This window comes from Chenopodium quinoa, unplaced genomic scaffold (assembly GCF_001683475.1).
Source record: "Chenopodium quinoa cultivar QQ74 unplaced genomic scaffold, ASM168347v1, whole genome shotgun sequence".
NCBI classification, from domain to species: Eukaryota; Viridiplantae; Streptophyta; class Magnoliopsida; order Caryophyllales; family Amaranthaceae; genus Chenopodium; species Chenopodium quinoa.
The window spans coordinates 2,927,346-2,941,345 of NW_018744704.1; the positions used below are offsets into that span (position 1 = coordinate 2,927,346).

The window sequence follows — 14,000 nt, forward strand, 5'->3', positions numbered from 1 at the left end:
TTGAAGTATTACGGAAGCTGTCAGGGAAGGTCGACGTGGAAGCCGACCCAGACAGCTGCTGACTTCTCCTTTCCTGGATTAAAATCCGGGCGTCGGAGTAAGTCTTCTTGGACCCATCCGGCAGTACTTGCCGGATGGCTTTCCGTTGCCCTGATTCAGGGAAACGGAGTCTTGAAAGATCGATTTGGGGCCCATCCGCCCCCTTCGGCTTAGGGTGCGGAGTAGGCACCCGGTCTTTTACCTGCTTCTTCCCGGAGGGAGAAGCTTTCTTTGTCGCCTGCCCCCTCTTTGAGGGAGAAGACTTCTTGGCCGCCTGACCCCTGTTGGAGCCAGTAGACCTTTTGATGATGTCCGTCAGCTCCCCCTTGAAACTAGTCATGAATTTCATGAGCTCGTCTCGGGTGACGGGGGCTGAGCCCTCCGCCGCCTAGGGTACCCCAGCAGGTTGGTCGGCTGGGGGGTCATGGACTGCATCCAATCCTCGTTCCCTTATTTCTCGAGAACGGGTGTGTCGCGACCTGAATGACCCGTCTGGGGCCATATAGGTGTCGACATCATTATCGTCACCACTACTTGGGTCTGTGTGGACCTCGGCTTCGACCATAGGCCGTTTGCCATTAGCAGGCGGTACATAGTCGGAAGTCATCTTGGAAGTACTCTCCCCACAGACGGCGCCAAATGTTTCGGGGGTTTTTTTCTGTGTCCTGCGGGAGAGTTATAATTCCGAGACTGGCTTGCTGACCGGCTGTGTACCTGCAAAACAACGAAACTCCGGTTGGGTGGAGTTCCGCCTCCGACGATCAAATTAGAATTCGTTCGAAGTGAATAGTGCGGAATTAAATGGTTTTCTCTCTAATTCAGAGAGAATAAATGCTAGTTTGGTTTTTGTGTTTTTTGTGTTTAAATTTCTGAATGCCCAATAAATGAGGTATTTTTCTCTATTTATAGGGTTGAGGAACTGTGTCCCTACCAGTAAGGGTTCGCTGACACGTGGCACTCTCTGATTGGGCCACGTGGCTAGGGTATTTTTACCCTAATCAAAAGGGACAAAATGACTCCCAAAATCACTGAAACAATACAAACCTGACATATCTTGGCACTCAAAATAGACATTTCCAAATGTATTTTGCCAATTTTGATCTCAGATAGGCTAGGCTTTTAACTGCCAAAAAGACCCCTTTCGCCTTGTAAATAACATGCATATCGAAACATTTCTTGGCATGCAAAGTGAGACATTTCCAATAAAGTTTGTCAATTTTGACTATAACTTGGTCCTTAAGAACCGAAATGACCCCGAAACCTTAGCTGAGCAATATTCTTAGTTTGAAAACCACACGCCAATCAAGACATATCTTGACACGTAAAACAAATCATTTCTAATTTTTTTTGCCAATATTGATCTCAAATCAGGCTTTCAAGGGCCAAAAGGACCCTTAAAACCTCGTTTAAGCTCTCCCTCTACCTCTACCTCGTTTAAGCTCTCTATGATCCCACTCTTCCACACTATGTACCGGTGCACCACATGCCCGATCCAACACAGATGATTTTCCCTTAGTTTGTTTACAATGCTTGCAACACCCGTGATTATATATGTATACTTTTTATGTTTATCTTTGATTTTCTTTGCTAAAGTTTTCTCAAACATATATGTTTTTACTTCGACGTTTTAACCACTCCTTTAAAACTTTCTTGAATTTTTTTCTTGGTTCTTTTTTAATACTCCCTTAATTTTTCTTGGATGCTCTTTCTTTTTCTCACCTTTTTTCAAACTCTTTCAATTGATTGTCTTGTTATGTCTCCTTCTTTATATCGTACAGTTTCTTATGACGATTCATGTTAGCCTACCCCAAATCATTTTGGGACTAAGGTTTTGTTGTTGTTTAGAACCATGTTTAAACTTCTAGAATTAGAAGGATGTAAATATTTGCAGCAGGCATGTAGCTATGTTAATTGTTCACTACATTGCTAACATGTTGACCAACATCAGGTGGAAACTGTTGAGGGTTTGAAGGAACTTTATATTCCGTCTGGAATTCAGCCTGGAGATGTTGTAAAATTAAAATCTTTGGGAGTTCCAAAACCTAATGAGCGCTCTGGAAGGGGTGATCATGTGTTTGTTGTGGACATTCAAATCCCCAAAAGAATCAGGTTTGGTGCCAACGTAATATGCTTTCCTTTCTTCCCCCAACCCTTGAAATTTTTGTTCTAATTGCTCAGCAGCACTTGGAAAAATATGACCAAAAAAAATTAGGGAACAATTTCTCTAAAGTCTTGAGATGTTGAACTTTTAACTTGAGCAGAGCCAAGAAGCATATATATAATATGTATATGTATATTTTCCATATAGCTAATCAAAGCTGAAGGTTTTTTAAAATTTTTTTTTTATTTGTTTTATTTTTTCTATGTTGTCTTTAGTTGTTAGTCGATATATGTAGTATTATCTTAATGTCTTCATAATTAATTTGAATGATAAAGAGAATTTCTTAGGGAACATATTTTAGTTGCTTTGTTATAACGCTTGTAAGTTTTCTTTCCATTTTTATTGATTGTGTAGTTTTCCAGTTATGAGCTTTTTGTGAGTATGATACCATTCTTCATAAGGTTTTATCAACTGTTGTGGGCCTTTTTTTTCTTCCCTTTTTTCCTTTCCCTAAATTGTACTTCGTAAGTATTTATGTACAGGTGGGTGGGGGGATTTAAAATTATCTGGATGGTTTCTTTAGTAAAAATTTCAAATATGACAAGTTCACTCAAGGTTTTAAAGATAGACAACATACTAGCATTGACAAAACATTGTATTGTACTTATTTACTTGCACTATTTGGGGTTTTATGTTTATCAATGCATAACTTTGACCGTGAGTATCTTAGATTATCTTTTTTTAAAAATTAAAAAAAAATAAAATAAAATCTTTTGAAAGTATATGTCAAGACAATCTAACACTTAGATCTGTACTGTAGCCCTAGATGCTCCCTTTTTGATATTTCTGTTGTTATGAATGTTGAAGTCTTCAGTGCTTTACTGGTAAAACCGTAGGTTTAAAAAATGTATCATAAACAAGCAATTATTGATGGCAGTGACAGAGAAAGGGAATTGGTTGAAGAGTTGGCTTCTCTCCAGGCATCCTCTGAAGAATACTCAACTTCTATTGATGGTAAAAGCTCAGTAATGTAAATGTTGTACTACATGTTGGTGTTTGTTTCTTTCTGTCTTAACTGATTGTATACTTAAATTATTCGACCTGTTGTAGATAAAAGCAGACACACTGTACACAAATTAAACCAGAAAGGGATACCTGGGAGATCTTCATGGAAGTCAGTAGGACAATTGTTTCGGTAAGTTTGTTGGCTGTAATTCTGTGACTTTGTTCCTTTCCATGTAATTGCTTAGTTTTATTTATTTTGCTAGTGACACATTTGCTTTGCTGCTTTGCATATGCTATTATTTATATCACATTAAAATTCCTTTTATTCCCTTGAGTTTGCTTCATTGCCCATTTCTTTCCGAGTTAATGCATTTCATGCATGATATTTCATGCATGATGCACAGTGACAGATCTGTAGGTTGTTGGTTATCGCAGATGCTTAATGATATAAAGTCTATTTTTCTAGGATTAAGACCGACATCTGGATCTCTGTTTGATGAAAAAAAAAAAAGAATTTTTAGCTTTAAGCCAATCATGATGTAGACTCTGAGTGCATCAGTTTCAGTTTATCAAAAAAATTCCTCTGTATTTCCTTTTGTGATAGCTGCGATATTGGTATTTTTTATTCTTTTTTGATTTTGGTTATCTAAATTGAGCATTTGTTATGTAATGCCCAATGCATAAAAAGGTTCAAGGCCCACGAAGGTGTTTCAGAGTTCCTTGCCCCTAAGGCGTGCCTTAGTGCGCTTCATTGAAGTGAGGCGCATATGTTAGGCAATAAAAAATCTGAAAAAAAAATCTTTGTGCGCCTAAGGGGTACACCTTAAGCTGCGCCTTGGTGTGGCCTTGATGCGACTAGGCACGCCTCTGAGCGCCTTAGCTGCGCCTCATCGAAATCATCTCGCCTAGACCACAAAAAGCCCATGACCCCTAACTCCTAGCGCCTCAGCGCAAGGCGCACCTTTTCAAAGTTCAAACACTGTTAATGCCTATAACAGCATAACCACATCATAGTTTGTTATATGCCTTCAACGTTGACATTTTGTTATCTTAGTTTTTTGAATTCAAGGGAATGCATTATGCCAGTATTAATTCTATTTGAGCATCTCTTCCATGGCAATTTGAGTGCTTATTTTTATGTCCAATTTTTTCCTCTGTTTTCAGTAAGAAACTTTGTGGTTTGATATTATTTTCAACAGATAAGAAATCTTGTAAAGAAAAGAAAAAAAAACCATATAATATCAGTAGGTTGTCCTTTTTTTTTTTTTCTTTTAATTATTGTTATTATTAGAAATTGTGTGGTTTCAAATTTTGTCATTGTAATTGTGTAGAAACAAGGGTAGGGAAACTCATGCTGCAAGAACCTGCAACCAAAAACGCTAAACTATGTAATATTCTGGATACTGGTGTAGTTTTAATGTGTATCTATAAACGAGAAATAATTTAACAATGTAAATTTGTTGACATACTCCATTAGTCCTAGAATAATCTTAGCAGCTACTTCCTCTGATTTTTTCATTTGCAATATAGCCTTTAAGCACGCTTTTTTAGAAGTTGATTAGAGTAGGTAAATGAGCGAGTTTATCGAAATAATTTTAATGCCAGAATAAAGAAAGGTGAGTATTATGTATAGAAATTTTTTAGATTAATTTGTCTGTTTACATTACCTTATCTCTTTCTTAAAGTGCATACCATGAAGGTGTTTTGCAAATAAAAAAAAAAGGAGGAAGTATAAAAGAGATCTGGCTTGTGGGCCATTAGTTGGGTTATTTTAGTGTCTAAGTAGATGTGATACGAGTTACTCCCTTTATTCCCTTTTGTTTGCTCCATTGGGGTTTGTTGGCTGGAATCGATACGAGAGAAATTGCTGGGCCAGATGTGCTGAATGTTTCAGTAAATTGCTGATCCCTTGTGGTCCCTTTTAGTGTGAGCAATACTCCTGGGGATGTCCACACAAAGAAAATGGGGGAAAACAAAAGGAAATTGAGGTAGTAGAGTATTGCTATTGCAATGGGAAAATAAATATGAAAGGATATATTGGTTTCAAATTGGAGAGGTAAGAAATACTTTTCTTCTTTCCTGAGTACTTGAACACTTTCCATTATCACCCATCCTAACATAGTTTGAACTCTTTCTATTCTCACTCATGTACAGTTTGAACACCTTTTTTTTTTTTTTTTTTTTTTTTTTGGTGATAAGGTTCTACTCCCTTTGTTCCCGAATAATTGGGACACTTGAATTTTTCTATCAACTTTGACCATCTATTATTACTATTATATAAGATAAAATTTTAATAAAAACTTGATATTCCAATAATATACATTTAGAAAGATCCAAATTATCAACATCTTATATATAATAGCAAAAAAAAGATGGTCAAAGTTGAAAAAAGAAGTAAGTGTCCCAATTATTCTGGGACGGAGGGAGTAACAATTATCTATTATGAAGTATATCTTACCTTTCCTTTGGCCCACTATTTCCTTTTTCACTCCTACTTTTCATTAAATTACTCTTAACACTTATTACATTTACCATTTCATTAAATTACAATTGATAACCCTACCACATCTAAAACTTAGTTCAATGAGAAGTGTTCAAACTAATATGTGACAGAGAAAGTAATAATAACAATAACAACAATAAATTAGTGGGTCTTTTTTATTTATAATTAGCGAGTCCATTTTTTTTTTTTATAAAAAAAAAACTGTATTATTTATTTTGGTACAAATAGAAATAAATGGAAATGGCAAGTGTTGCTATCATACTGTGAAAAAAGAGGATATACTAAAGAGATTGTTTACTGCAGTTGATTGTGTTACTTGTCCTGAAGAGGGAAGATATAGTTTCTTAATTTCGACTTTCTCCTTTCTTTTTGTCCTCCATTCTGTTGCCTTCTTCTTCTTCTTCTTCTTCTTCTTTTTCTTCACTTATTCTGTTGTTTACTACAAAGGTAATTATATGCTTTGTCCTCCATTCTGCATACTGTTCTCTTAATTTCGACTATCTTTTATACTTGTCCTCTATACTATTGTATTCTTCGTTCTCCATTCATAATTGGGTAAGGCTAAACTTTTGCTGCCTCTATTTTCTGATTGGTAGCTTAACTTGTTCAGCTGTGTGTCTAAGCACATTAATTATGTAAAGTTGCTAAGGCTGTTGATTGTTTTCTTTCTCTTGATGGTTATTTACAGAAGAGAAAGGCAGTCACGAACTGGTTTTGCATCTACAACTTCGGGAATGACATCCACATTATGCAACCGCGGCAAACTGAATCCTCCAATAACATTTTCGTGCTTTGCCGTATTTTTGTTTTCCAGTATCTTCACTGTAGCAACTAGATCTATTTATAGGAAATTCATCCAAACAAATTCAATTACTCATTTCACAGCAGCTAATCCTGTTAAAAAGAAGCATTGAATGTACAAATGTTTTGCTTTGCTACATGTTGATCTTTATGGGAGGAGAGCCAGAAGTCCCTTTATATTACTAGTGTTGATACTCGGAAAGGTGGATAATATAGTCGATATTGTTATTCACTTTTGAACGTAGAGGTTATAATTGTTTGTCTTTGATAAATTTGGACATAATATTGGTGTCATTAACCTTATTTTTTTTTCTTTTGTTGCCCTTTCAGTTATCCTTCTATCTCATCCTTATTTAAGACCATTAATCACACGACATTTTAATTGAATGTGCAATTCAATTGATTGAACAAACATTCATTCATTACGAATGTATAAATATTCAAATTTGGTTTCATTATCATCTCAATAGTGTAAAACTGTAAAGGATGAGCAGTAATTTTGGAAACAATTTTATCATACAAAGGAATCTGCCCTAGGAAGCACCATATATTCAATCTGCTATGAGTTATTACGTAGTATTTGTAATACAATCCTGATCATCTCTAGAAAGCACTGTACACCGACATTATATGACGAATCAGCAGTATAAGAATAACCACCAAAGTATTATAATGGTATTATAGGCTTCAACCCGATATAACAGAAGGGTTGAAAAAAAAAAAAGAGACATTCAAGGTTTGCAGCGAGAATGATGTATTGAATTGTAGCTGTAATAAGCCTTTAAACAAAGCTGTTGATTCGGTATGTGAGCTGTGGCATTGCAGCAATCTGAATCTTCTTAAGCTGCCAGAAGTCAGGAAAAGATGAAGGTTGCAGAACTTATTGTAATTGGAAAACTGAGCTTAAATGGAAGGTATAAGTGAATACCTGAAGAAAGGATTACGAGGCCTAAGTACATGGATATACATAGGAACATAAACGATATTATTCCCCTGCAATTGCAGATAGACATAGTTAACGAATCAATTTGCACTGCAGACTAACTCTGTAAAGATTACTAATTAAGAAACCGAGAACCTTAGCAAATAATACCCCATCCCACACCATTGCAGAAGCAAGGACATTCTTCAGCAAACTTCTCTGCATCACTAGTGTGTTCTCTTCGGGAGATTAAACCACCTTATATATCTGTAGTTTATAGATCCATCAGACGCTGCACATCAATTGGAATGGATCAAACCAATTGATCTGCACTAGCATTAGGAGTATAGTAAGAATTTGTCGCTTGGACCTACCGTAAACAGAGAAGAGCATGTTAGCTCTTGTACTCATGAGCATGTCGCTTGAAAATTTTCCTCTTCATTACATCATGTTAGCTCTTGTACTCATGAGTCTGGAAGTACTATTTCTTCATTTTTCAACGTAGAGGTTGTAATTAATCATATCTTTTATAAAATTGGACGTAATCTTGGTGTCATTTCCTATTTTTTCTTTTGTTGCCCTTCCAGTTATCCTTCTATTTCTTCCTGATATAAGAGCATTAATCACGCGGCATTTTAACTGAATGTGCAATTCAATTGATTGAACAAACATTCATTCATTACGGATGTATAAAATATTAATATTTGGTTTTATTATCACCTCAATAATGTAAAACTGTAAAGGATGAGCAGTAATTTTAGAAACAAATATTATCAAAGGAATCTGCTCTAGGAAGCACCATATATTCAATCTGCTATGAGTCTGAAACTGAGCATATACATCGTATTTAATTTGAGTTCAAAATATTATTACTTAGTACTTGTAATACAATTCTGATCTTCTCTAGAAAGCACCGTATACCGATATTATATGACGAATCAGCTGTAAAAGAATAACCACCAAAGTATTATAATGGTATTATAGGCTTCAACCCAATCAAAACAGAAGGGTTGAAAAAAAATGAGACATTCGAGGTGTGCAGCGGGAATGATGTATTGAATTGTAGCTGTAATAAGCCTTTAAACAAAGCTGTTGATTCGGTATGTGAGCTGTGGCATTGCAGCAATCTGATTCTCCTTAAGCTGCCAGAAGTCAGGAAAAGATCAAGGTTGCAGAACTTAATCTAATTGGAAAACTGAGCTCAAATGGAAGGTATAGTAGAATACCAGAAGAGAGGATTACGAGGCCTAAGTACATGGATATACATAGAAACATAAACGATATAATTCCCCTGCAATTGCAGATAGACTTAGTTAATGAATCAATTTGCACTGTAGACTAACTCTGTAAAGATTACTTATGAAGAATCGGAGAACTTTACCAAATAATACCCCATCCCACACCATTGCAGAAGCAAGGACATTCTTCAGCAAACTTCTCTGCATCACTAGTGTGTTCCCTTCGGGAGATTAAATCACCGTATATATCTGTAGTTTATAGATCCATCAGACGCTGTACATCAATTGGAATGGATCAAACCAATTGATCTGCACTAGCATTAGGAGTATAGTAAGAATTTGTTGCTTGGACCTACCGTAAACAGAGAACAGGCTGTTCATTATACCTGCAAAATTGAAGGACACTTAAATGAGAAACTAAGGTTAATAGGACTATTTCATCCAGCAATGAATGAAAAACCTGGAAAAATATTCAACTTAGAATGAAAACGATACCAATGAACATAATCATATAACGGAGGATGTGTATTTTTGTTGTTTCTTGCAGGACCCAGATTACAGCAAGAACAATAATAAACCCTGCAAGATCAAGAACACTGTTATTAGGCATTTCTACCTGTAACTCTGTACATACGTTCTTTCGATGAGTTTACTGTCATAAATGAAGATTACTTAAATGTTGAGCATACCAACACATAGTCCACGTAGTGTCCACTGTAGAAGAAGAAATAATTAGTATCCATACAAATAATAGTTAACAGCTTAACACTGTACAAAAGTCTATAATAAGGTCATGTCATTGTTCAGTATTTATCAAGTCTTTCAAGTTAGGATTTGCCTTTTCCTAGCTCAAAAGAAAGCAATAAGCTTATGAAGGAAATCTGGCACATATTATGCAGAACCATCCATCACAAATTAACAATGAAATCACTCTCATTTCGTTCACTTTCATGGTTCCATCAGACACTGCAGCACAATAACTTTTAGAGGCGGCATTTAAAACAAGAATCTACCATATCTAGAAACTCAATACTAATCTAGCTGAATGATGCTTACATTTTTGGCAACAAAAAGAACAATAAATAGAGCAAGGGCTAAACATCCTGCAGCAATTCTGGCAGTCAAAAGATTTTTCGATGCAAGTATTAAAGCCATTCCCCAGAATGATGAGCCAAGATCTGAAAACAACAAATGTCGTTCAACTCACTAGCAGAGCATCATGTGATAACAGTAAAGCTACCCTAATTCCATTCAAGGATCCCATATAAATTTAATAGTAAAAGAAGATCATGATTTTGAATGGTTATAATGTAAAAGTTTTCAGATCATAGTAGTTATTACATCCAGCAGGCAAGATAAACCAATAAACACCACCACGTGTTGTCGTCATACCACCTTCATTCGCATGTACTTGCATCTCCTCAACCTAGCAGAGAATCAATAATAGAATTAAACAAATACTTACTTGCTGCAGAAAAGTTAACTGCATACTTGATTACCTCTCATTCAAATATTAGTCATTAACACAGAAGCTTATACTTGAGCTGATTTATGTTATTTTACAGTGACTAAAGAATTGTGACAAACTATGAGTGATGCACTTACATGGCCACAAGTGAGTTTACAAGCAATGGCATGGCTTGCTTCATGAAGAAAGACTGTCACGAGCTTGAAAGGCATCAGTAGCACCGTTCTCCATAGCTGCAGTAGTTACAAACAAGAGGTACTCACTATCACCAACTATAACAACCTTGACGAATAAGTACATAAAAACTTCCAATGCTTATAACATAATAAGTGCATTCACAAACTGATATAAGCTGAATTCGTTATGGATGAGCTTTTAACCTTAAATTACCTAAACCTCAACGGAACTGCAAACCTTAATGTTTGAAATCAAGACAGTAACCACAAATTGCCATACCTTTTGTTCATATAACTCTTATTACAATCAACTTCACTACATCCTCATTTATCAATGAAAGTAATGGTAACAAAGTAATATGTCCTTTAACTAATACCTTAAAACCCTCCCTTGCTCCACATTACATCTTACGGAGTAATTCTCAAGTGTTTTACAGTTTCGATCAGAATTGTTTCATATATAAATCCTGCTAATCACACCTATATTCAAAGAAAGTGGAAATTTATGAAAGAAAATAATGAAGAACGAATGGTAATAGATATCATGTTTTGAAAAGGAAGTATGAAAGTTGATTAATTAACCAAATCAGTCAAATGGAGGTATTTCTATTAGTCATTCTCTAATTTCATTCACCGAAACCAAAAATGAGGTATTACCTAAAGCATTTAAACTAGGCCATATCAGTTATTCAGCTAAATAAGTTACACTACCTAGCAAAAGAGGTGATTTTAATGAACAATAATGTAAATAAAATTAATAAGAACTAGGCCACATCAGTTATTTAGTTCAATAAGTTACACTCTGATTTCATTCATCGTATATGTAACAAGTACCAGTATATAATTATTACAGGTCTACTAGAACTTTTAAAAGTTAATAAGAATAATAATGTAAATAAAATTTAATGCCAAATTTAAATACTTCGTAATGTTTTTTACCCTAAAGAACTACGGAATACTCTGTGAGGACCATAACCAATTACCACATGACTATATATTTATTAATTTAACTAACCGACACCCCGCCACCCCCACCACCTACAAATTAGAAATGAAAATAAAAAATTCAAAAGGAAAACGTCTAATGAAAAAAAAGATGCTCTCTTTCATTCTTTTGACACTTGAAATTCAAAATTTATACGTCAAGATTCAACCACCATTGTAAAAATACTCTATCATAATAACATTGATGACAGTGATAGTGTACTGAACACTGGTTCATACTAAATTTTGTTTGACTATATTCACAATTTTATTATCAATCAAACTCAACTTAATAAAAGAAAAAACAAGTAGCAAATCAAAGCTAATTTATTCATACCCATCAATCAATCAACATAAGTTAGAATCATTAATAAAATAAATGGTGTATTTATTAGATTAAAATTGAAGTTTTAAAGATGGAAAAAAAAAATGAAAGATTAACTTACAGCAAGAATGACAACAGTACAGACAGCTGTGGTAGTCAAGAAAACAACTTGTTCATGATTGCAACATTTCTTCAACTCCCAATTTGCCATTTTTTTTTTTTGGGTAATATTTTCTCTCTCCTAAAATTAGCAATATTTCTACTCCAACTTTTATCTGATGGTTGAATTGAAATTATTAATGGAATCTCGAGATGGAGAAGAAGGCTTAAGGTGGGAGTTATCAAATGTATGAATTGATTATTATGGAATTTCGTGACGACATTAGAGTACTACGAGTAATATATAGTATAAGTATTAAATAATTATTGGAGAAGTTTGGATTTTTTTTAACCGAATTTGTTTGCTGATGGGCTGCTCTTCTTCAGTTTGCGTCTCTTTCTCTCTCCATTCGTTAGCGGGAGATGAGGAAAACTGAAATGAGGGGAAAAGGGTGTATCAAAAGGTTTAATGCTAATACTTGTATTTAAAACATTAACAAAATGTTTAGATAACAATAGTGAAGGGAAAGGGAGGGAAAGGAAGAAGGAGGAAGGCAAAGGGAGGGGAGGGGAGGGGAGGGAAGGGAGACCTTTTATTTTCCTTTCAAATCTCTCCAACAATGAAGGGATTTGATTTATTAAAAGTGGAAGGAAAATGGATCCTTTCAATTTCCTCCCCTTTCCTCGTTGCATTAGATATCCAAACAAGAGAAGATGCATCCTTCTATTTTTCTGCTCTTAATTTCCCTTCATTTCTCTATATTCAAACATAACACATGCGTAATAAGGTTATGTTCTATTTACCCTATTAAAATTATACACGTTAAGTACTAGTATTATTAATCAACTCTTGTAAATAGGGTTATTATTTAATACTCCACTTGTAAATAATAGCTATTTAAAACACAACACTTGTAAATATAGTTATTTAAGACACAACTCTTGTAATATCCTAGAAATTCCTTTCTTTTAAAATACCTATTTTGCCCTTTTAAAATACAAAAAAGAAATATTTAAGACATTACCGTCACCGCGAAAACGGCTAAGACAAATATCAAAGACACACAAACCATTAAAAACAAGTCAACTTAAAAAGTCAAACCAAAAGAATGTAAAGTCAAACAAAATCAAACAAAGTCAACCTACAACTTTGAACCATTGTAGGCCCTTAAAACCAAACAATACTGAAAAACTTTACCTTAGTCTCATGAGTATAATAAAATAAATAATATTCAAAGCAACTAAAACACATCATATTCCTATGGAAACTATGCATGATTCGCTCTTCACTCATGCCCATCATGAAAATGTTTCATCACCTGAAAAGATTCTCTTTACTTATCACCATTACTCGCCATTAAAAATGGGTCGTCTTAGGGCCAAGATAAAGACAAGGCCAAACAAACACACAACATACAATCATCAATGTTAAGTACATAAGCGTAATAAAAACACACTAACATGCTTTCATTCTATCATCACACAACTTACCTTGTTGCACCTGTCTACAAGCATACAACATACTAAACGACCAACCAATAAATAAATGAATTACTTATTTAATTTGATTACGCATCGAACGGGTTTCCCACCAAATCCCTGCCTCAAATAAATTGAGGTAAACTACACCGGGAGCTAACCGGGTAGGCAAATGTCACATGAAATGACTGGACGTCCTGCGTATAAAATAAATAAAAGGAAAATACAGCATTCTGTTCTTCCAGTAGAAGCTATGGTTAAATACAAAACCCCATAACTCCCCTCATATGTTCATACTCAAGGTATATACGTTCTAAGAGTTTTGGTGCGTAATCTCTTTCACTTTCCGTTGTTTACATATTATTATACTTGGTGATGACTCTCAAACCATAACACAATCAAACATTATACTTCATTCAAGCAATCCAACATACCAATTTAATTCTGGAATAATTAGTGACCACATAAATTTAATTGCTGAACCCTTTATTCTACCTCAGTGTCAAAGACACCTTAAACGCATAATGCGCCGCAAATCCTATCCCTCGGTGTTAGAAACACTTTAAGTGCACATAGGCACCGCAATATAATTTATTCCTGCGTACGAAGACACTTAAATAGCTCATTCCTCATGTTTATAGCATCAATAATAATTATATGAACCATAATAAAATTCCTTTTTCACATTCCAAACCAAATTAAACATTTAGTTTAATTAAACATGCCCTCTATCATGCCAAAAATAAAAGTGTGGTTCGTATTCAACATAGCAACATAATTAATTCCAATCACCAATTCATCACAAATAATTCATACATCACAAATCATTTACCAACATCAATCCAATCAACATATTCCAA

General features: G+C 34.8%; 1 protein-coding gene across 2 annotated transcripts; it reads right to left on the minus strand.

Moving 5' to 3' along the window:
* Nucleotides 1-8,144: 8,144 nt before the first annotated feature.
* On the minus strand, nucleotides 8,145-12,358 carry LOC110702907. Of its 2 annotated transcripts, XM_021880661.1 has the most exons (10): nucleotides 11,684-12,356; nucleotides 10,215-10,310; nucleotides 9,951-10,035; nucleotides 9,666-9,787; nucleotides 9,299-9,323; nucleotides 9,105-9,188; nucleotides 8,966-8,995; nucleotides 8,753-8,858; nucleotides 8,598-8,662; nucleotides 8,145-8,513 (listed from the first exon to the last, which is right to left on the minus strand). In XM_021880661.1, exons 1-10 carry the CDS (start codon nucleotides 11,771-11,773, stop codon nucleotides 8,509-8,511), a joined length of 708 nt encoding a protein of 235 aa, XP_021736353.1. In that variant the 5' UTR covers nucleotides 11,774-12,356; the 3' UTR covers nucleotides 8,145-8,508. The 2 variants fall into 2 exon arrangements, with proteins under 2 accessions (XP_021736353.1, XP_021736352.1); XM_021880660.1 differs by having other exon boundaries at nucleotides 8,145-8,662; nucleotides 11,684-12,358.
* Between the last annotated feature and the right edge of the window lie 1,642 nt (nucleotides 12,359-14,000).

Coding starts and splice junctions, on each gene's coding strand:
- LOC110702907 (XM_021880660.1), bottom strand. CDS start 11,773: ATGGCAAATTGGGAGTTGAAGAAATGTTGCAATCATGAACAAGTTGTT. Junction 10,311..11,683: donor GTACTGTTGTCATTCTTGCT/GTAAGTTAATCT, acceptor TAACTACTGCAG/CTATGGAGAACGGTGCTACT. Junction 9,324..9,665: donor TTCTTTTTGTTGCCAAAAAT/GTAAGCATCATT, acceptor CTTCTTCTACAG/TGGACACTACGTGGACTATG.